This window comes from Dama dama, chromosome 9 (assembly GCF_033118175.1).
Source record: "Dama dama isolate Ldn47 chromosome 9, ASM3311817v1, whole genome shotgun sequence".
Taxonomy (NCBI): domain Eukaryota; kingdom Metazoa; phylum Chordata; class Mammalia; order Artiodactyla; family Cervidae; genus Dama; species Dama dama.
The window spans coordinates 73,667,253-73,691,488 of NC_083689.1; the positions used below are offsets into that span (position 1 = coordinate 73,667,253).

Sequence of the window (24,236 nt, forward strand, 5' to 3'; positions counted from 1 at the left end):
GCTCAACCTTCTTTATGATCCAACTCTTACATCCATATGTGACTATGGGAAAAACCATAGCTTTGATTATAGGGGTTTCCCTCGTGGCTCAGGTGGTAAAGAATCCACTTGTCAATGCAAGAGACCTGGGTTTGACCACTGGGTTGGGAAGATCACTTGGAGAAGAAAATGGCAACTCACTCCAATATTCTTGGAGTGAGAATCCCGGAGAATCCCATGGACAGAGGAGCCTGGTGAGCTACAGTCTATGGGGTTGCAAAAAGTCAGACACAACTGAGTGAATAAGAATGCATTTATGCACTTTTGTTGACAGGCCCTTAAAGACATTATTGATCAAAGCAATCAGTCAGCTTGAGAGTCCTCCTTCCCCACCTCTGGAATTCCAATCACATGCGATAAAAGCTTATTTATTGTTTGGGAAGGGTTGTTTGCTTGTTTTACTTGAAGTCTAAGGCATCCAACTAATACCTACCCTCCCTTCAGTAAATAAACACTCTCACATAACTATATACAAACAGATCCAGGGTCATGCTCAGAAAGTCACAGCTGAGCACATGTGCACCCTGCTTTGCATGGATACACCAGTATATAATAATACTCAACATGTATACCCAATGCTATATACCTACACACAAAGGAAGTATATATCCTTCTACATATACAGATATAGGGGCACCTACACATACTTTCTCAGGACATGCATGCAGTTTCATTGTAGAGTACCGCAGATATAAACGTTCCTGGGCAATGTGCATTTTTGTATAGAGAAGCACAGACACGCACACTGGCCACATTAATGTCAACATGAATTTAGCGATTCCTGCCTGTGTCTGAATAGCAACAACAAACATAGAGCTCTGAGGGGGTCCCTGGCTGCAGTGAGAAGCCACTGGCAGAGGCCAGCAGCACCTTGCCTGGGACTGACGGAAAGTTCTGGGAATAGGAAAGAGGGACTTGCAGACCAGAACATGGCCCAGGAGGTGGGAGGTCAATTCCAGTGTGACCTAGACATGCATGGCAGCCCCGCGGTCATGGAGGCCGAACTCAGCACAGCACCAAGGAAGACTGTGGGAAGCTTGTTTCTACCCTCAAAGGGGGAAAAAACCTCCCCCACAGCTGCCCAGCACCTCCTTCCACACTAACACAAAACCTGTGCTGTGAGGAAACCCAAGCTAGTTCGCCCTCCAAAGGCCTCTCTTGGCTTTCTCTGTGGGCAAGCATTTGACACTGCATGAAAGTGGATTTTCACCATTTATGGCAATGGACATTCCAGGTAAAGATGAATACATGCAAAGGCACCGTGGTGCAAAACAGCATCGTGAGTGTGTGGGGTTCCAGTGACCATGGGTTTGCAGCAAAGACAGGGCACAGCAGAAAATGAGGCTGGGGAGGGGGGCAAGGGCCACATCAGGCCCCTGGGTTTATCTCTAAACTCCACAATTCCGTTCAATCACCCTGACTCCCAGTGTCAAGAAACTCTGCACTTAGGCCTTCACCCTCCATTCACTGCTCTTCTCATGCCAAACTCCTACATCAAACTGATAAACCAGATGTTTTGGGAGATAAGGTAGCAATAAGCAAATTTCCTTTTTGGCTTGCTTATGAGGTTATTTGGACTTTATTCTCTCAATCCCCCTTCTTTTGTATCTTCCTATAACCCAGATGATCTACCAAGGATATATATATATATATATTTTTACCAAGGATATTTTTGTTAAATTAGTTTTTATTTATCATCTGATAATGTAAACTCATCTTTCAGAAATTTCATATTTCTAATGTTTAATAAAACACAAGTTCTAAAATAGAACATATGAAATAATCCTATTTTGCGTAAAATGTTGGCATGTATATTTATGTGCATATCATAATAACATCTGGAAGGATAGATACACCAACTAGTAAACAACTGTCATATCTGAGTGATGGGATTACAAATGATCTTTCTAGATTTTAGGCTTTACTGTATTTTCTGAAATTTTATGCAAAAACCATAATTTACTTTTAATATCAGGAGAAAACGATGTCAAATTAAAAAAAAGAATTTAGGGACTTCCCTGGTGGTCCAGTGGCTAAGACTCTGTGCTTCCCCCCATTCCCCCTAGTGCAGTGGGCCCGGGTTTGATCCTTGGTCAGGTAACTAAATCCTGCATGCCACAACTAAGGTTAGATGCCACAACTAAAAGATCTCATATGCCAAAACAAAGATTGAGTGTCTATGTGTCTCAACTAAGACCCCACTTAGCCAAATAAATAAATAAATAAAAATGATATATTTTTTAAAAGAGTTTATCCACGTTTTAGCCAAAAGTGTAAACTGGTTGTTAGAAAGGAAGAATAAAGGGAGAATTTCAGGGAGAAGTGGGGAAAGGAAACATGAAATCAACTTGTGGATGATAGACTTTTCCAGGTGTCCTCAGAGTCCTGACCTAACGCTTATCGCCATAGTCTCGCAGCGATGCTCTGAACCAAGGCCAGACAAATAGGTAAAGAAGGTCATAGACAGAGCTGCCACCTCAAGGATCGTCTGATGCCACTGAGGTGGCAGCCCGAGTCACATGTGCAGGAAATGCAGGCCAGGCAGTAAATGAGAGGTGAGCTAGAGAGCTAAGTCACCTGGGGGTGAGGAGACATGGGTTCTGTTCCCAGCTCTGGCACCCAGCAACCTTGGGCAAGTTGCCTCACCACTGTGAACCTCAGTCTCTTATCTGTCAGAGGTATAATGACGATAACCGGGATACTGTGATGATCAGATGAGATAACCTATCTGTGACTGCTTTGTGAACTCTGACTGGTGCCATAGGTCACCTGTCAACCTGCAACAGGGCCTCTAAGGTAAAGGAATCCATCTCTAGAGGAAAATTCAGACTCAAGCTGTACGCAAGGGGAGTAGGCCATGTGGGGCAGGGTCGCCTTTGGATGGGGCTTCCCTAGTGGCTCAGCAGTTAAGAACCTGCCAGCTAATGCAGGAGACACGGGTTTGATCGCTGGATCAGGACGATCCCCCAGAGGAGGAAACGGCAACCCACTCCAGTATTCTTGCTTGGGAAATACCATGGACAGAGGAGCCTGGAGAGCTATAGTCCACCAGGTCACAAAGAGTCAGACACGATATAGTGACTGAGCATGAGCACCACCTTTAGATGGTCTTTAAAAATCCCATCACACAGGCTGCGGCCTGCCCAGCTCTGACATCACACACAGAACGTAAACTCAGGAAGGGCATTCATGTCTTCGCTCAAACACCCACACAGCTGGATCCCCACGGTAGAGCAGTACAACTCAAGGAGAGAACATAGGAGCGGCCACTTCCTGGCCTTCTCTGAGTGTTCAGTCCTTTCCATAATTTAACTGCCTGCTCTGGGTAATTACTTTTCTCCTGCTTATGAGCTTAGAGCAATAGTAGGTCCTGATTACTAGAGACTTAATAAGGCTAAATTATAATGAGTGTCCCGTGGAATTACATACCGCATTAGCACCAAATGAGTTCATTAGAAATTCATTAGGAGTGATTCCTATGGCTGCCACAGGTATTAATCATGGTTAGCCAGCGGCAGGAGAGGGGGCAATGATTAACTGCATAGGAACTGTATGAAGACCTTTCGGCACCTGACTTTGGCCTGAAGCAATATTTTTCAAGGGTCACAGGCTGCTTTGGTTCTAAGTTTGGAGGGCAGGTTGTTTGGATGTTGTTGGGTCTATCTTCCTTGCTTCCTCCTCCTTGCTGGCTATGGCCCCAGCAAGGGTCAGATGGGGAGACATGGCGGGGTGGCTCTGGGGTGCTGAGAAATTATAAAGAGGATTCAGGGTTCTTGCCTGCCCAGCATGCATTTCCCCGTCCTCTGTATGAGTCCTTATCTGTTCCTTGAAGAGCTACCTCTACCCCTGCTGCACATGGGTCTTCATGGGACTGTCAGTCAAGACCCTCCACCCACCCCCAGGAGTTGAATACAACCTAGTTAGGCCAACAGAACTTTGTCTCCTGGTACTTTTTTTTTTAAAGTGTGCTTGCTCAGTTGCTCAGTCGTGTCCAACTCTTTGTGACCCCATGGATTGTGGCCTGCCAGGCTCCTCTGTCCATGGGATTTTTCAGGCAAGAATACTAGAGTGGGTTGCCATTTTCTCCTTGAGGGAATCTTCCCAACTCAGGGATCAAACCTGAGTTTTCTGTATCTCCTGCATTAGCAGGCAGATTCTTTAGCACTAAACCACCTGGGGAGCCCAGGGTGTCTACATACTGGTTCAGTAATAAATTATTTACTGTATTATGTGCAATTTAAAGACAAAAATACACACAAATACAAACCTACGCATGCTAAGTTGGTTCAGTCGTATCCAACTCTTTGTGACCCTATGGACTGTAGCCCACCAGGCTCCTCTGTCCATGGGATTCTCCAGGCAAGGATACTTGCCTGTAGTGGATTGCCATCTCCTTCTCCAGGGGCTCTTCCCAACCCAGGGGTTGAACCCACGACTCCTATGTCTCCTACATTGGCAGGCGGGTTCTTTACCACTAACGCCACCTGGGAAGCCTGACACAAACCTACCACTGTAATAAAATGTCATGGTATTTTTTTTTTTTTATTTATTTGTATTAGTTGGAGGCTAATTACTTTACAATATTGTAGTGGTTTTTGCCGTACATTGACATGAATCAGCCATGGATTTACATGTGTTCCCCATCCCGATCCCTGCTCCCGTCATGGTATTTTTAACAGCTATGTATTTCTGTGTATGATTTCACTTGACTCAGGAGGCTCCTAGGTCATTTGCTATAAATTAAATTTCCAGTTAGGACTTGGAAATCATAACATAAATAACACTATAGCACCTTGAGACTTTGCCTGCTTTAATGATACTTGCTGAATTGCCTGGGTGTTTTAAAAGTTATTTTTAATCTTTTTTTATTTTTCAGGAGAATTTTTACATTCTCTTATATTAATAGTATTCATTAATATGATTCAGTATCATTTAAGGAAAAGAGGATCACAAGGTGAAAAGTCAAAATGACCACTAAAAAACAGTCCTTTAAATTAGGTAGTATCTATTAAGTATTTGCTAGGTCCTATGCTCCTTCCTACATACCTTCATGTGTTGAGTTATCCAGTCCGCCCCACGTCTCTAGGAGTCAGGTTTAATTGTTAGCCCCATTCTGCCCACAAGGACTCCCAAACACAGAGGTTAAGTGACCTTTCGATGTAGCCAGTAATTGGTTGAGCTGGGAATTTGAGTCTCCAGTGGAGGACTATAAGAAGGGAGGGTGGGGGACTTCCCTGGTGGCTCAGTGGCTAAGAATCCATGCTCCCAATGCAGGGGGCCTGGGTTCAACCCTTGGTCAGGGAGTGAAGTGAAAATGTTAGTCGCTCAGTCATGCCTGACTCTTTGTGACCCCACGAACTGTAACCCACCAGGCTCCCCTGTCCATGAAGAATTCCCAGGCAAGAATACTGGAGTGGGTTGCCATTTCCTTTTTCAGGGGATCTTCCCAGCCCTGGGATCAAACCTGCACCTCCTGCTTGGCAGGTGGATTCTTAACCACTGAACCAGGGAATCCCCCAGTATATCCATATGGTGGATTAATTTATGGTCATTAAAGTGATAGCAGGGGACGGGGCGGGCAGGCAGGCAGTGGGAGTGATGTAGAAGACTTGATAAGGGCAGTTGGCATAGATAATGGAGTTGGGAACCACCACTGATGAGGGGTAATACCACTGAGCTGTTCAAAACCTGGCTGAGGGCCGACCATGAATTTGTCATGGTGGTGTGCTCCTCTGCCACCTTCAATTGCGTGTTTTCTTCTGGTTGTAGTCAGCAGTCTAGTGATGGGAGGTGGAAAGACAATTTTTTTTTTTTTTTTTGTCCAAAGATGGGACCTGGGAAGCCAGGGTGACCAAAAGACAGTGAGAGTCCTAGCAATAGAAGTAAAGCATCTGGGATTTCCCTGGTGGTCCAGTGGCTAAGAATCTGCCTTGCATTGCAGGGACGCAGGCTCAACCCCCAGTCCAGTAACTAAGATCCCACACACCGTGGAGAAACTTAAGTCTGCGAGTGGCAACTACTGAGCCTGCGTGCTGCAACTAGAAAGTCCGTGCACCACAACGAAAGATCCCACGTGAAACAACGAACATCCCATGTGCCACAACAAAGACCCAGGGCAGCCAAATAAATAAGTGAAGCACCCATGGGCTGGATAGGAGAGGAAATGAGGCCAAGAGTAGGAGATGAACCTGGGGAAAGGGAACGAGCCATGAGGCTAGGAGGTTCATTCAATGGGGCGGGGACTGTTCTCTCTTCTGCTGTGTTATCTTCCTTCCCTAACAAAGCCAGAAGATGCTCAGTAAATGCATTTGGAATGAATGAATGCATGGGTTATTACTCTGACGTTAGAGCCAGAGACTGGCATTCTGCTTTTCTTTTTTTTTTTCCTTCCTGATTTTACAGCTTTATTTGTGATATCCCTCTAAAAAGAGACCAAAATGATTGTGAAGATGACTCATACCTATAGAGCAATTACAAAGTTCCACATTCACATAACGACAAAAGCCAAATGAAATATACTACAATTGTTTTACCTTTCAATTACTACTGTGTACAATACATCATAAGTAGGCATAGTGGTGCATTTAGGAGCTGATTGTACTCCCAGTGTAAAATTTTAGGAATGCGCACATACGAGTGTAGGTATACTTCCTTCTATCACAAATTAAAAGCAAGCATTTTCTATATAAAATTTTTATTTCTGTGTAAAACAAAGACAACTCCTGAAGGTCTAAAAAGGAAAATTATATACAACATTCAAAGCACTATTAAGTCATGAAACAAAGACGAATCTGAGGTAGAAGTCAAGCAATATAACCCACAACCTTTTTAGGGGAGTATTTATTTCCAGCAATCATCATGCCTCTCCAATAAGATCTAATTTTTTAAAAAGTTCCAAGTTCCAAAAAATTAATAATCCATTTTCTATAATCAGATGATTATAGAAACAACAATAAAAGATACAATGTAAACTTTTGTCATGTTAACAAAGTAAATAATTTTACTAAAAGTTGCTGACACTTCTATCTGTAGTAGCCATAGGGAGGCCGTTGGTTGTAACCATAGTGTCCATATTGATGAGGGTAGTAAGGTTCTTGTCTGTGCTGTGGGTAATTGTTACCCCGGGATTGTCCATGCCATTGATTCGATCGATTGTCACTTGGCCACCCCCGTCTGCTATCCCTACCTCTAAACTGTCTGTTATCTTGCAACCGATTGCCTCTATTTCTCAGGCCGCCACCAGCTCTGCTATTCCATTCCTCAATAATTGGAGGAGACTCAGGACGGCGTTTTAGGTATTCTTGGTATTCTTTGTCATCTTCTGTGAATCTACTGGCAAACATCTCTTCAAAATTTGGAACAGCTTCAGAAGTGTCAGTCATTCTGAGATTCTCAGGGGTTTGAAGCGGCTGTTCTGTTTAATGTTTAGATTGTGTAGATCTCCGGTCCAGGGCGCTGGCACAGGACCTCTGTATACACGCCTCTCTCCCAGGTAACAGAGCCACCTGGCATTCTCCTTTTCATCAGAGAACCACAGTGGTGGCAAATATCACTTCAAATCAGAGAAGACTGAGTTCACATTCAATTTTGATCAACAACAAGCTGTGTGACCCGAAACAAGCCACCTAACCTTTCTGAGCCTAGGCTTTCTTTTCTGTAAATAGGGATAGGGACAGATTTCTCAGAAGTTTGTTGCAGGGATTAAATGAGATGCCATGTGTCGAGTCCCTAGCACTGTGTCTGGCACTTAGGGATCACCTGCTAAGTACCATAGGAAGAATCATGGTCTCCAAGAGCCTGGCTGGTCTGGAGGCTGCATCCAAATTCAACTGATGCATTTAATTAGAGGTCATGACTGCAACACCTGAAGTAAAACTGCTTTCTCAGTCAACTAACTGGGACATTTCTGAGCCTGTTTCCTTATTTATATAGTAGGGATAATATCAAGGCCTACCCAATAGACTGGTTGGGAAAATCTGAGTAATAATTTATGTAAAGCATTTAGCATATTGCAGGTGCACAACAGATGCTGGCTGCTAGGATCCCCCATTATTGGAGATGAGGAGGAGCTGGCTTTGTTGAGGGCATAAGAATAGGAGTTTCAGACCTGTCAGCCTGAGATGGCACAAGACATGAAGTGGAATTGTTAGGTGGGCAGTTCAGTGTAAATTCAGAGAGAAGGTCTCAGATGGGGAAAATATCTGGGACTCATCGACATACAGATGATATTTCAAGCCAATAAACTTGGGACTTCCTCTGGTGATCCAGTGGTTAAGAATCCCCCTCCAATGCAAAGGACATGGGCTATAAAACTGGTCAGAGAACTAAAATCCCACATGCTGTGGGCAACTAGAGATCCCACATGCCATAACTACTGAGCCTATAACTTCCAGAGCTTTTGCACCACAAGAGAAGCCCATGCATTGCACAAAGACCCAGCACAGCCAAAATTAAAACAACAATAACAAACGAGCTAAAAATTCAGCATTAAAAATAATAATAAGCCCATGGACTGGATGAGACCACCAAGGAAATAAGTGCTTAGAGAAAAGGCAAGAATGAGGATTGAACTCGGGGGCACTGGATGCTTAGTGATGAAGGACATAATTGTCACTACAAAGCTGGTGACCAGACACAGTGGTGCTGAGGCTGCATGGCCAGCCTGCCCCAGCAACATTTATTTAACGCGCTCTTATATATTGTGCCAGGCTCTGAAAACAGTGCTTTATGAAAATTAACTCATTTAATACTCATAGCAATCCTTTAAGGTAGAAGCAATTATTATCTCCATTTTGCAGATGAGAGAACTGAGACATAGGAAGATAGCTAACTTAACCAAGGACACTCTGCCAGAAAGTAGCAGAGCTGAGATTTAAACTCAGGGAGCCTGACCTCAGAGCCTCCATCTTTTCTAATTTTAAATTGCTAAGTTCTACTTGTATATAAACCAAGTGTCAACTGGATTTTCCAAGGGAATGCTGAATTTCTTATTCTCTGACCATCGAGAGCAGAGCTGGGAGAACTGTCCTGGAATAAATTGCCATCAGAGGTCCCACTCAGCCTGGGTACCCCAGGATTAACCCTAGTTAGCATTTCAGATTCTTGCTTGAGAAGAGAAGAGGAAGGGGATGGGTGGCTGATCAGGGAATTTATAACCCTGACGGATCACTCAAAACTTCATACACGGCCCTGGAAAGTCCTGAGGTGAGGAGGTTAGGGGGAGGTCAAGGGCTCATGTTCCAACTGTGGACTCAAGCACCTGCATTTGCTACTTTTGTCACTAATTATTCTCAGGAATAATGGTGGCTGATTTGATGCAGGAGCCAGAGTCCAGGTGGGAAGTTGGGGTGGCCCAGGGGGGATTAACCTTGGGGGCATTCTTTATCTCCATGGGGAAGAGCCGCTCTAGGGGTTCAATTGCCCCATAAAACCTCACTGTGACACGGAAGCAGTTTGAGTTCATTTACCCCTCTTGGAAGGTTTTCAATGAGTGTCTGAACAAATAGGTGAACCTCAGTTTAAGAGAGAGAGAGTGTGTGTGGGTGGGTGGAAGGCTGGAGGGTCAAATGCACAGGGACTCCAGTTAAGAGGAACACAGCTGAGTCAGGTGTCCCGGTGCCAAGCCTGTCCCTTCCCATGTCCCTGCCTCTCCCATCCTGTCTGTGCTGCTGGCTTTAGATGAGCTACTGAGGAGAAAATGGTTCTGACCATTCACAAGGAAGTCCATGGGAAAGAAAGTGAAGTCGGGGTCTGCTGAACCCATCTGCCCACAAACCCTGGCCTGGAGCTTCTTGGGGTAATAACCACAGCACAACTACTGGGGATTCCAGGGCCCCACCAGGCTCACCAAATCAGAAGTCCTGTGGGGCAGGGCCCATAGGTTTCCATTTTTCACAAGCCCTCCTCTCCTGCACCCTTAGCAGTGTATGATTAAAACCACACTTGGAAAACAGTCTCACAGCCTGCTCTTCCAGACTGCTCTGAACCAATAAGACAAAATCAGAGATGTCCCAGCGCTTACTAGGTACACAGTCATAAACAAGTAGGAAATGCAGCCTCTTCCCTTAAAGGGATTGTAATCTGATTGGGAGATAAAAGACACATTTTGTGAAGAGTTAAACTAATGCTACAATAAACAGTGGGCATTCCTTGTGGCTCGGTGGTAAAGAGTCTGCCTGCAATGCAGGAGACTCGGGTTTAATCCCTGAGTTGGGAAGATCCCCTGGAGAAGGGAATGGCAACCCACGCCAGTATTCTTGCCTGGAGAATCCCATGGACAGAAAGCCTGGCAGGTTATGGTCCATGGGGTTGCAAAGAGTCAGACATGACTGAGCCTCTAAGCACACGCGCGTACACACACACACACAGAAAAAATAATATCATTCAGTGAGCACCTACAAAATGCTAGATCCTGTGCTAAGCCCTTTATTTATATACGCTTATTTAATCCTCATTTAGTCTCTGGAAGGCAGGTCTGTTTTTGTTTTATTTATTTGGCTGCACTGGGTCTTAGTTGCAGCACCCGGGATATTGTTGCTGCGTGTAAGATTTTAGTTGCAGCATGCTGGATCTAGTTCCCTGACCAGTGATCAAACCCAAGCCCCCTGCATTCGAAGCTCAGAGTCTCAACCACTGGATCACCAGGGAAGTCCCAGAAAATAGGTATTTTTATCCCAACTTGTGTCAGGATGGCCGAGTGGACTAAGGCGCCAGACTCAAGCTTCTCCTTCCCACTTACTAATGGTTTATTTGCCAACTTCCCTCACACCAGCCTTCCCTGACCCTTAAGAGGTGACAAGAGTGATGCCTCTGTTTTTCAAAATACTCTGATGTAACAGACTTTATCTCATTTATCATACCATGTTGCAACTGCCTGTTTCCTAGGCTGGGCCTCTCACAAGACTTGAGGACAGATACTTGGTAGTTCCAGGGTGTGGTGCACAGTAGGTACTCAGATAATATTTTCTGAATGATTAAAGATTCTGTCTGAAGTCTTGGTTAATATTGTGACTCTAAAGCCCAGGTTTCCCCATGAGCCATTACAAGCAGCTGGTCCACACCAGGCAGATTCCTGTAACTGATTATCTACAGGTTGGAGTAATCGAAGAAGGCTCCCTGGAGAAGGTGAAGTTGGGAGGACAATTCAAATTTGGAAAGACAGGTGAAAGGTGAGCAGTCATTCCAGGCAGGCCAAGGCACAAAGGTAAAAGGGCATACTTCCTAGAGGCCCCAGGGGATTTGAGGAGACTATCTCCCATCCCCTAAACCTCTCTAGCTTAACCATCTTACATCTAACCTACATCCCAAATACTGCTGTGGATTTATTTTCCTCCAAGCTTTCCAGGGAGATGACAAATGCTCTTATTGGCTTCCCACGCCTAGACCAGTGGATTTCTCCATTTGGAAAGTCCCTTTAAATAATGAATGGAGTAGTTTTCAGTTTCCATGAAGAAATAAGATCCATTAATATCTATGACATACTGCTAGGTGGGGGAAAAGGCAAGGGAAAACAGTGTCTTTAGATATCAGCAACTGGGCAATCAGGGGCTAACCCAATTCAGTCCCAATGTGGCAACACATATTAAGAGTTGTAGGAATGTTCCAGATCCCATAACTTTGTAATCCTTTAGTGCAAGAAAATACATGTAAACAAGCTCACTGTGGCCTCTCACTTAAAGGGGTAACCTGGGAACCCCCTAAAATTCCAACGATAAACATTATGCAGCCATTTCTAACAATAAACACGGCAGCTTTGTGACTTCCCTGGTGGTTCAGCAGCTAAGACTCTATGCTCCCAACGCAGGGGGCCCGGGTTTGATCTCTGGTCAGTGAACTAGATCCCTCATGCCACAGCTAAAGATTTCAAATGCTGCAGCTCAGACCTGGCACAGCCCAATATATAAATATAAATGTAAAAATATATATAAATATAAATATTTATTTATAAGTATATATATGGCAGTTTTATAGAAACATGGGACTATATTTACAAACCAATGCTGAGCAAATAAAAAGATAATGGAATATTGCATTTACATGGTGACTATGGCTATTATATATCTGTTATAATTTGAGTCAGTGAGAAAGAAAGCAAGGATGAGAGAGGAGAGAGAGGAGCGAAAGAGATAATAGAAAGAAAAAGCAATGGGATTATGGAAGGTTTTTGGAAATGTCTTTAAATGATGCTGAAAATTGTCTTGGTAGTAAATATGAACTACACATAGGGACTCTGTGACTTTGAGGGGGATACTTAACTTCTCTGAACCTTGGTTTCCTGGTTTCCTCCTTGACAAAATGGGGACAATAATGGTATTTACTTCATAGAGTTGTTTAGAAGATTAAATGAGATAATCCATGTAGAACTCTCAGCATCGTGCCCAATGGATGGTAAACACTCAGTAAGTGTTAGCTATTACTGTCATTGTTACGTCATCAATGCATCTCCTGTGTCCTGCATCGGCAGTTGGATTCTTTACCGTTGAGCCGCCTGGAAAGCCCTGTAAGAGCCATAGTCACCATGTAAATGCAATATCCCGTTCTCTTTTTCTTTGCTCAGCACTGGTTTGTAAACACAGCCTCATGTTTCTATAAAGCTGGCATTAAATATGTATATACCTGGCTGTGCCAGGTCTTAGCTGCAGTGTTCAATATCCTCAGTTGCGCCATTTGGGGATAAGAGGAAATGGATCAATGAAGGAAAATTCTCATATGCTCTAGATAGGAGTGTAACCTGCTCTAGTATAGATATAGTTTTAACTTACATATAAGTTTATATATAACTTTAGGTACAAAATCTCTTTGTTCTAGGAATTGCATGTCTAGGAATTCATCCTTAGCAAATAATCTTATTAAATAATCTGACATGTACACCAAGAGGAGTGAATGAGAATTTTATCTCAGAGTTATTTATAACAGAAAAAGATTGGGAACAACCCAAAGGCCCAGCAATAGTTACACAAACTGTGAAACATACATAGCATAGAATGTGGTATACCTTTATGTAATGATACACACATGTACTTACATCATTACATAAAGAATAGATGACAGAACAATATAATCTTATTTACAGAAGAAAGTATAGGTATTCACTTAAAAGTCTGAGAAGACAGATACCAACTGTTATCAAGGACATCTCTACCAGAACTGTCACTCGCTCTGAATTACAAAATTTTAATATATATAATTTAGCATCAGAAAATCCAGGATGGTGTGGGGGGGAGACAGTGTGGGTATGTGTTGATTTTTTTTTTTTTTTTTTAAATAAGACCCTTGGCTGGGGCAAGGAATTCTAAAATTGAAAATTGTAGATTTGCAGAATGTGGCAAAACTGGTTCCATCAGTTCAGAAACCACTCAGTCCCGGGTCTGGGGTTAGCAACTGTGGTGAATTCTGCTTTGCATATAAATGATGGGGATTCTAAGGGACTCTAGAAAAGGAGACAGATGCAAAACTTTCCTTAATAATAATAAACATGAGAGCCTGCGTAAGTGCTTCATACTTTGCATGGCCAATCTATTTGATCCAGAGAGCAGTCCCATGAGACAGGCAGGGCAGGAGTTATCATGAGATGGAGTCCTTGAGTGTGAAGTGGTACCAGAGTCAGAACAGAGACAAGGGGACTTCCCTGGTGGTCCAGTGGTTAAGAATCTGCCTTCCAATGCAGGGGACACGGGTTTGATCCCTGGTCGGGGAACTAAGATCCTGCAAGCTGTGGGGCAACCAAAGCTGTGTGCCACAACTAGAGACGCTGTGCCTTACAATGGAGATCCAGCACAACCACAGAAGAACAGGGACAGCAAGTCGGGGCTGGACTCCTGGCTCTCCCAGTTGCTCGGCTGGAACAGAGTGAAATTTGCCACACTCCCAGCCCATGCCCGGCACATAACTGGTCTTTAAGGGAACTGGCACTGCCCCCTCTAATTGGCTCCCTTGTTAGTGGGCTACACTCCACGGGTGCGGATGATCACACCGTCTACACCCATCTCATGCATGTGCTTCTGCAAGCGTTCTTTGCTACAGACAAACTCATTGTTTCCTTTCTTGGTGGCCCTACCCACCTTCATCACATTGTTCCCTCAACTTACAATGTGATCTGCCTCTTCCAACCTTACCACTTCTCTAAACATCCAAATTCTTTCAAGACCTGTATTAAAGGCACTTGCTATGCAAAACTGCACCAGCTAGCTGAACCCCATTGCTTCCTCCCCAGATCTGTGTGTCTCAGGACCCATCCCATCCTGCTTGCATGAGGATTCTCTGCAGGTGTGTTTTGTTGCTGGACCAGACTGGAAGCTCTTTGGGGAAGAGGTCATGTCTCACTGTTTCCTCAGTGTTGGCCCCACGCTGAGGTACCCGACACACTCTGGTCAATGAATGCGGGGGTGACTGAGTAAAGGAGGGATGCTGGGAGCATGGATGGAGGGAGGACATGGATGGATGGATAGAGGAGGGCTGGGCAGAGATGGATGACCACTCAAACCCTGCAGCAGATCCATCCCTAGCCTTGCCAATGGCAATGGGATTCCAGCCAGCAAGTCCCCAGGTGAATAACCTCAGGGTTTCTGCTCCTCCACGTCCTGCCCACATCATAAAATTGCAAGTGCTTCCTCTTCAGGGGTGGGAAGGAGAAGTGGGGTGACTTTGGGGCTGAGCCTCAGCATCCAGGAGGGTTTATAAGCTGAGGCATCAGGCCCCTCAGCACCACAGCTTTTCCTTCTCATCCTTTGCTCCTGAGGCTCCAGCTCTTCAGCAGCATGGCCTTCACCGGCAAGTATGAGATTGAGAGCGAGAAGAACTACGATGATTTCATGAAGCGCCTGGGTGAGTGAGCTCCTGAGAGCACCTTCCTGGGGCTGGGCTGTCACAGCCAACTCTGCACAGGGGACCCAAAATCCATGAGGCTCAGAGAAGCTGAGTGACTAGTGTAAGGTCACAAAGCTACTAATGGGTGAGATGGAGAGTTGATTGGTTTATTCATTCAAACATCAATTGAATGCTTGCTATATGCATGGGCCAACCTAATGTTACTGATGGGGCATTTCAGCAAGACCTGCCCAAGGTCACACATCAGTGCCAGAGGTCATGAGACCCCCCAGGAGCCAAGGATGAGATGACGAGTGATGTCACCACATCCTGCCTGGGGAGAGGTGACAAAGGGGTGGGAACATAGATACCAGGGTTGATAAGCCACTCGTTCACTCCATTGTTCAGCAAACAAGGGCCTCTTACAGTGCTAGGCACTGAGGGTGGAGATCAAACACCCCACTCTTCTGACTGCTCGATTTGTAACACTGGTTGAGAGGAACCAAAGAGACAGTGGACTTGACGATCCTGCAGAAATCTTGGTGTGTCAGCCAACTGTGAGGCAGTGCAGCTGTCTATATTCAGAGGACTGCAGGGGACCAGGGCCCGACCTGGGCCCAGGTAGGAAAGGGGCCCCAAGAGCAGGGGCCTGGGGCCATGGGGAGGAAAGAGCCCCTTCTGAGTCAAGCACTGGGACTGGCCCTGAAGGAACAGTGACCTAGCTTCACCTACAACAGTCTAGTTGCAGGAATCCATATCTGTAAAACAGGAGCATTAGAAGACAGTCTTGCAGGTCTCATTCATTTTAGGACTTTGTGAGCTTGGGAAATTTCGAGCATACTGTTTTCTACTATACTACTTTCTAGTAGTATAGTAGTAAATTTCTAGTATAGTATAGAAGAGCAGCTATTATTGTCAACTCCATGCCAGGAGTTTTACCAGACAACAATCACTGTCATTTAATCCCTGTAACAGTCCTGTGAAATGGGCCTTATTATCCCCAGTTTGCAGATGAAAACACTGAGACTTGGAGAGATAGTAACTTGCCCAAACCACATGGCCCATCCAGAACTGGGGCTTGTGCTCTTGACTGTCAAACTAACCTGCCCTGGGTGAAGCAAGCGCGTGCCCAAAGCCACAGGTTGTAGGCAGCTCTTACACCGCCTCTCTGCTTGTTCCCGGGCCCAGGGCTCTCCAGCGACACGATTGAAAAGGGCCGCAATTTCAAGGTCGTCTCGGAGATAAAGCAGGACGGGCAGAACTTCACCTGGTCCCAGCACTACCCCGGGGGCCACTCCATTTCCAACAGTTTCACCGTTGGCAAGGAGACCGAGATGGAGACCGTGGGAAACAAGAAGTTCAAGGTGAGAGCCTGCTAGCTACCTCTCCCTCCTTCCCCAGGCCTCTGGCTGACTTCTTGGTCCCCACCATGTCCCCTGGGGCTGCTCCCCAAGCTGGGGCTTCTTCTCAAGTCTGTGTGTGAGTGCTAAGTCGCTTCAGTCGCATCCAACTCTTTGTGACCCTATGGACTGTAGCCTGCCAGGCTCTTCTGCCCACGGATTCTCCAGGCAAGAACACTGGAGTGGGTTGCAATGCCCTCCTCCAGGGGATCTTCCTGACCAAGGGGTCAAATCCAGGTCCCCTGTGTCTCCTACATTGGCAGGTGGGTTCTTTACCACTAGCGCCACGGGGGATGACCTTCTTTTCAAGTCTAGCCTACAGCGTTAAGAGCTTGAGTTACTTGGCAATTTAGCCACTCTTGGTTTTTAATGATATGTCAATAATGGACACAATAATGATAAAAATTGTTCCCATCTGCCGAATCCTTCACACATATATCCCAGACACTAGCTGGATCTGTCACACATCTTAATGCAGGTAAGCCCGTGAGGTTGCTATAACTACCGCCCCACTTTACAGATGGGGGAGTTGAGCTGAGTCTTGTGATTAAATAGCTGCCTGGATCCCACAGCAAGGCTGGGTCTGCACACCCAGGCAGTCTGGCTCCTGAGAGCATAACCACATTTTTATACTGCCTGTAGTGTGACCTAGAGATTAATCTTGCCCAGGCCCTAGAACCAGACTCATCTGGGTTTGAAACTGCAATCATGGGTAGCAAAGAAGTGAAAGCTGGCTGTTTATCCCCTTCCTACCCAGAATGGCCCCTCAGGTCTTCCACCCATCCAAGGTCCCCTCTGTAGCCTCCAACCCTAACCAAGAAAGTACTCTTCTCCTCAGATTGCTGGCGGGGTTGGGGGAAGGATAAGCAGTCATAATATTGATATTCTGCCGCTTGGGTATTTTAAAAATTTAACAACTTCTCACGGTATCTTTCAGTGTCAGCACATATTGACTTGCTTTATTCTTTTCTTAATGGTGGTATAGTGTCCAACAATATAGAAATGCTAGTCACCATTCCCTCATTAATAGATATTTAGGCTATTTACCAGTGGGTAACGTAAGTTGAATATTTAGGTTGTTCACTGTTACAAACAATGCTGCAATCAACACCCTCAGATGACATCAGCATTGCTTAATAACGATGATCATAATAGATTCTGTAGCTAACAAGGAGTGCTCAACAGGGAGCCAGGCACTGCTCTAAGCACATATATCATGTGTGACTGCTCAGTCATGTCTGACTCTTCTAGGGAATCTGCCCTAGAAGGTTCGAACCCTCACCTTCTGAATTGGCAGGCAGATTCTTTGCTTCTTCACTGAACCACCTGGGAAGCCCACATAAATGATAGTAAATCATTTAATCTTCACAGTAACCCCATGGAGTAGGTACAAGTACTATCCCCATTATAGAGATGAGAAAACTGAGGCACAGGAAGGTCCAGTGACTTGCACAGATTATCTGTATCTTTGGATATATGTAATCACATGTCTATGCTGTTGTGGTTCAGTTGCTCACTCGTGTCCAACTCTTTGCGATCCCATGGACGGCAGCATCACATGTCTATAGGACAAATTAATTTCTAGAGGGGGACTGCTGGGCCTGGAGGCAGGTCCATTCATCCCCGAGGGCTGGCCTGCATTTGTGGGGGCTCTGCAACTCAGGCTGCCTTTTGCTTCTCTTTCAGGTCTCCGTGAAGATGGAGGGTGGGAAGGTGGTTGTGGACTCCCCCCACTACCACCACACTGCGGAGATTGTGGATGGCAAGCTGGTGGAGGTAAGTGTCCTGCTGGTTCCCACATAATATACAGAATGTTCTGCCCTGAGAGGCGGGCCCCTGGGAAGCTGGCTTTACAGGTATGCCCTGTGGGCTGGGCTCTGTGCTGATCACAGAATGCACACGACTTCATCTGACCTTCACAATCCCCCTGTTAGGTAAGGATTTTTATCCCCATCTTGCAGGTGAGGAGACTGAGGTGTGAGGAGATGGGGTGACTAAGAGATTGGCCAGAGGGCACAGAGTTTTTTTTGACATAGCAGGAATTTGGGGTTAGGTGCCAGACTCCAGTGCCCGCACTCAGCCACCTCAGGGACACAAGTCTGGACTCCCAGAGTACAGATGAAGCAGGGAGTCCTGGTGGGCCCTTGCAAGCACAGTTGCCACCCCCTCACTTCCATGAGGGACCTCAGGCCCTTACTGCTGTATCTTCTGGTGTGTCAAGAGAAGCTGGATATTGGCACTTTTAAGTGAAATTTCCAGACTAGCCAATACTGGCAACTAATCAAAAGATTTTTTAAAAATGTTGGTGGGGCCAATTCACCCACCTGTGGACTGAGCCCTCCCACAGGCCATTTCCTCCTCCAGGGTATCATCCTGACCCAGGGATTGAACCCTTGTCTCCTGCATCTCCTGCATTGGCAGGCAGGTTCTCAGTAAACACAGGTTGGAGGTGCTCCCTCTCCCATCCAACTCTTCCCCCGGGGGCTCCAGAGTTTCCCTGGGTGAAGGAAACAGATGTGAGGTGAAGAGAAAAAAGGAAGATGCTTTTCTGCATGTCAGTCATTTCCCCCTCGTGAGCCTATGTCTTGGGCTAGAGTCCCCACCAGGAGAGGTCTGGGCTGTCCTCCCCAAGCCTCTCCAGGAAGAGGTGCTGAGGGAGGCAGGGTTTGCCACCCTTATTCCTATCTTGCAATCTCTTCCCTGTTTCCTTGTTTTCCTCACCCAAGTCCAGTCTAGAGAAAACCAGCACATGGCTCAAGAGGCTCCATGCCCTCACATTACTCCCATTTTACAGAGAAGCCACAGAGGCTCGGAGACATAGGCAACTTGCCCAAGGCCACACAACTAGTCTGTGGGGGAGGCAGATGAAACTGGCTGATTTCTAAACCCTGCCTGCTCTTCCCAGGCCATGGGTCTTCTTTCCCTCCCTTCATTTTAGTTTAAAAAAAATCTATAGTGTTTTAAAATATGTCTGTGTACATGTATGTATACCCACATATACATACATACATATGGCAGAGGCTTCCCCAAAGGCTCAGCAGTAACGAATCCTCCTGCCAGTGTAGCAGATGAGTGTTTGATCCCTGGGTTGGGAAGATCCCCTGGAAAAGGAAATGGCAACCCACTCCAGTATCCTTGCCTGGAGAATCCATGGACAGAGGAGCCTCACGGGCTACAGTCCACAGAGTTGTAGAGTCAGACATGACTGAGCCTCTAAGCACAAGCATGAGCATTTTTTTCTGGATGGAAACTGACCTCTTGGAGAATCCGATGAAAGCTGGAGGACACTGACTCCCAGAGGCAAAGCTCCCCAGCCTGTGAGGGGTGTAAGGAGAACCCAGGGCAGAATGAAGCACATTTGTGCCCAACAGGAGAACTCATCTTCCCAAAAGAAACAAATCTGTTTCCTAATTGCTGGGGGCACCTGACCATGAAGCCTGTACTGTGAGAGCAGTGCCCAGACTTCATGGCCATTGCACACACACAAACACAGGCAAACAGGCACAGGAATGCACACACACATGTGTGTGTGTACCAGGTACCAGAGAGAAGCTGTCTTGGTTGCATATTTCCTCCCATCTCTGGAGGCCCAGAATCATTCTAGACACCTTCCTCCTTCTCCACCCACAGGGATGCATTTTGTGAGCATCCCTCTTCCCACTTCCACCCACCACCAGCACCCCTTCTCTTATCACTTCTTCTCTAGACAGAGCCCTGGCCTCCTCCTCCACTCCATCCTCCATCCACCCCATAGCAAATCACACATCACTTTACTGCTGCCCTTAGACAAAACTGCTTCCACAAAATTCCATTTGCCACCTGTCCCCTCCCACAAGAAAGCAGCTCTCCTCTGCTGGGCATCAGGACCAACTGATGGTACATGTACACCCCATGACAGCATGTCTTGGCCTTGAGCCCAGGGTACTGCACACAGCGGGTCTCTGCTGAACACCATCCTCTTTTCAGCCTCTTCCACAAAACCTTACGCTTCAACAAGGGCAGAGATTGTATCTCCCCATCACTGAGCACAGGGACCCCATAAATGCTCAATGGTGTAGAGCGTGAACATGGCTTTCCTCCTCAGAGGGGTGACTGACTTCTCTAACCTTTAGTTTTCTCATCTGCACAATGGGGCAAGCTCACTGTTGGGGGAAATGTAACTGGCATGGGTGAAATGAAATGGACAGACAAGTGGAAGGTTATCCCAAGGAAAGTCACATCATGGAGCGCTCGGGCCACGTAAAAGTGAACAGAGTGAGTCTTGCAACAAACTAGGAACCGGAGGCCCAGAGAAGTGTTGCCACAGGCTCACTCCCATCGGGCGGGACTAGAGGCCAGTCTACCTTCCCTGGGCCCCATGGTCACCTTGGGATCCCTGCACTGACTCCCTCTGTTCCCGCTGTTTCTTCCAGGTCTCCACCTTTGGAGGCGTGATCTATGAGCGCGTGAGCAAGAAGGTGGCCTAAGCTGGCCTGAGCAGGCGGGTAGGGCTCCGCAGGGGCCATAAAGCCGTATCAATAAAGTTGGTGTAACAAGACTATCTGCTTGTTCCAGAACCTCTCTTTGTTCTCTAGTGTCTTGGGGCAGTTCTGGCTGGTGGAGATGGGAAACCCCTGAGGATGGCTGCGCAGGCCACACCTTGGCCCTGAGGTCCCTGTGGGCCCCATGTCACCACAGAGACTTGGGGTGTGGACAGGTATGGACGTAAGACCCCTGGCCCCAGAGAGAGGGCACAGGCAGTGCTCGAGAGGCATGGTGGGCATATCTCTGTGGTCCCTGCCCCTACCTGCCACCCACACTCAGGGTGGAGAGATCACTCTTTCAAGAGACAAATGTCCCCTGGGAGGGGTGACCCTGACTCTCAGATGGGCCGCAGGAGAGTGTATCAGAAGCAGGGGCAGGACTGGCGATTCCCTGGAAGGACGCCGCTGCTGGGCGCCGAGGCTGCACAGACACTGGGGTGGACGTACCAGCCAGGGCCAGTGCTTCAGCGTGACTGGGGCTCTCTGCCAATTCACTGTGGAGTCCTTCCTTTGGGCCTCAGTTTACCCACTGGTACCAGAGAGGGCCAGGAGGGCCAATGAGGGACTGAGGAGAAATGGGAGTGACAAAGGGGTTATGGGTGTGGCAGGCAGGAACTGAAATGTCATGGATTACACTAGCAGGGCTTGGATGGGGGGCCGGGGAGAAACTTGGAGAGGCTGCAGTGGGATGGGAAAGGGGATCAGAAAGGTCACTCTGACCCTCGGGTAGGTGTCTGGACCCCTGAATTACGGAGGATTCCAGGGCCGCACCTGGACTGAGCAAATGTCCCTGCCTGATCACGGTGTCTGTTCGGGGCATGGGAGAGGAGGAGGGAGGTCTGCCTGTCCCCTGGATAGATCATCCCTAACCTTGAATGGGATTTTTTCATTCTCTTCTCTCCTGGGTACCACCCTGAGTTCTTCTCTCTTTTGTTTTTTTAATTGGCTATGCCACACTGCACACAGGATCTTTAGCTCCGGGGAACAAACCCGTGCCCCCTGCAGTGGAAGTGCGGAGTCTTAACCAGTGGACCACCAGAAAAGTGCCCATCCTGACTCCTTTTTACCCCATATTTTTCTCCAGGACAATTAATTTGTTTTTACCCCAAAGGAAACATTATATCACTTTCATACATGGAAAGCCAACATCATTTGCCATAAATAGATGAAAAATATTTTTAAAAGTCAAAGGTGAACAAAATTGACTTTGCGTTGGATTCTACTGCCACAGCTCTGAGCCTTAGGCCCCACTTTGTGAAAAGGGAAAGAGCCATACAACAGCCAGTGGCACCAAACAGGAAACCCTCCTTCCCTCATCAGAATGCCTGCAGGACTCCAGGACGAGAATTCGTTAAGAATTGAATTATCTAGGTGTCCATCAGTGGATGAATGGATAAAGATGTTTAACACACACACACACACACACACACACACACACACACACACACAGGAATACTATTCAGCCATAAAAAGAATTAAATCCTGCTGTTTGCAACAACATGGATGGAGCCTGAAGTGAAGTGAAAGTGGCTCAGTTGTGTCTGACTCTTTGAGACCCCATGGACTATACAGTCCATGGAATTCTCCAAGCCAGAACACTGGAGTGGGTAGCCTTTCCCTTCTCCAGGGGATCCTCCCAATCCAGGTCTCCCGCGTTGCAGGCAGATTCTTTACCAGCTGAGCCACAAGGGAAGCCCTAAAGCCTGAAGGTATTATATTAAATAAGTCAGATGGAGAAAGACTTTTCTGGTGGTCCATATGATCTCAAAATAAAACAAACTCATAGATACAGAAACAGATTAGTGGTTACTAGAGAGTCTGGCATACAATAGGTGCTTAGTAACTGCTATACTACCTGACCTCAGGTACTTGCAGCCTGTGTAATCTACAGGCTTTCACTCTCAGGAGCCGGCCTCAGCCTGGACAGATGGCACAGCCCAGCTCATGGCAGCTCAGTCCTTGCCTCCTCCCACATTGTGCCCTGAAACATGTTTCTTTCCAAGAACAGCACTCAACCTCCCCTACCCACCCACAAAGCCAGGACCCTGTGAATTCCAGCACTTTGCCAAGACTTATTGCTAATTAAGTGAACTAGATAAGCATTAAATTAAACTAGCAGTGTTCCTGTTTTCCACCCAGACTGAATAATTACTCATAATGAACTTGGACAATAAGTCTCTAAATAACAGAGAGTTAAATACAACTAGGTGGAAAGCTGAGAGAGAGAGAAGGGATGAGAGAAAGAGTAGAAAAGAAAGGAAGAGCTGCAAGGAGAGAGATTGTTTTTGCTTTGGTAACCGACTTAAGAACAAATTAAAACACTGCAGCCAGTGTTACAGAGTCACAGACTCAGAGAACAGAACCCCAGAGCGCAACTAATTTAAATTCTGTACTTCAGATATGGAAACCAAGGCTCAGAGAGGTGACGAGATTTATCTAAGGTCACATAGCTGAGCAAGTCTCTTGAGAGAAATGTGGGGCTGGGCATCACTAGCTGATGGAGGCTTCAGTTTCTCATTCCAGTTTATGGGAGTAAGTGGAGGAAGGTGAGATGCGGTGAGGTGTCCATTTTACCGGCATCTTGGAAAAGAAGTTTCCTCAACCAGAAGAATGGACAGAGGTTAAGAGCTCTGACTCTGGAGTCCCATTGCCAGGGTTCAAATCTCTCTTCTGCTTCCTAGAAGCTGTGTCACCTTGGGGTAAGTTCATCCATTTCTCTGAGCCTCAGATTCCTCACCTGTCGGTGGGGATAAAAACTGCACTTATCTAATAACAGTTGTCATGCTACGAATTAACTAGCCACTGTGACCATGACCAGCATCACCTCCACCATCAGCACCATCATTCTCAAGCCAGCCTGATGAAAGTGTTAGGAGTGCCTCCTCCACTCACGTGTAAGACATGTGGGCATCCTGTAGCGTTTCTCAGTGTCTTGTCCATGTGTAAAACAGGCTAATAAGGCCTTCCCTTCTTGGGTTGTAGAGGCGTTTCAAGGGTAAAAATCCATGCCAGTGGCCTCTGGAAAGTTAGGTGTGCAACACCATTCTGCTGCATGGTCCAAGGTGCCCCTTTACCCTGACCCTTGGGAATCATCGCTATCCCATTTCCCTCCCACCGAGCTCACTGGGTATTAACAGGAGCTTCTCGAAGTACCCTTAAAGACCACCACTAGGTGGCGCTCCACCACGCACCCGTGGTCCCAGGGACCCCTGGGTGCGCATGTATGCTAGCGCGGGACAGGTGGTGGACCAGTGAAATCCCGAGTAATTGGGCCTTGGGGTGGGTGTGCACGTGTCCTCTGGGGGGTTGGCGGGCAACTCAGAGGCCACGTGGCTCCTCAGTCCAGCATATCTAAGTGCGAAACAGTTCACCATTTCCCGTGGTGAGACCCTGGGCCTCTCTGAACCTCAGTATCATCTGGAAAATTGTGACAGTAAATAATGCTAGGTCATGGATGTTGAGAGGACAA

General features: G+C 46.6%; 1 protein-coding gene across 1 annotated transcript; it reads left to right on the top strand.

The window, feature by feature from the left end:
- The first annotated feature begins 14,702 nt into the window (after positions 1-14,702).
- FABP6 (fatty acid binding protein 6) lies at positions 14,703-20,784 on the top strand. The gene is made up of 4 exons (XM_061151867.1): positions 14,703-14,862; positions 16,033-16,208; positions 17,931-18,020; positions 20,657-20,784. Exons 1-4 carry the CDS (start codon positions 14,796-14,798, stop codon positions 20,708-20,710), a joined length of 387 nt encoding a protein of 128 aa, XP_061007850.1. The 5' UTR covers positions 14,703-14,795; the 3' UTR covers positions 20,711-20,784.
- The last annotated feature ends 3,452 nt before the right edge of the window (positions 20,785-24,236 follow it).

What these genes read in the sequence shown, in the direction of transcription:
- FABP6 (XM_061151867.1), top strand. Translation starts at nt 14,796, where the DNA reads ATGGCCTTCACCGGCAAGTATGAGATTGAGAGCGAGAAGAACTACGAT. An exon ending in TGGGAAACAAGAAGTTCAAG is followed by an intron (nt 16,209 to 17,930) that starts GTGAGAGCCTGC and finishes CTTCTCTTTCAG; the next exon opens with GTCTCCGTGAAGATGGAGGG. An exon ending in TGGATGGCAAGCTGGTGGAG is followed by an intron (nt 18,021 to 20,656) that starts GTAAGTGTCCTG and finishes TGTTTCTTCCAG; the next exon opens with GTCTCCACCTTTGGAGGCGT.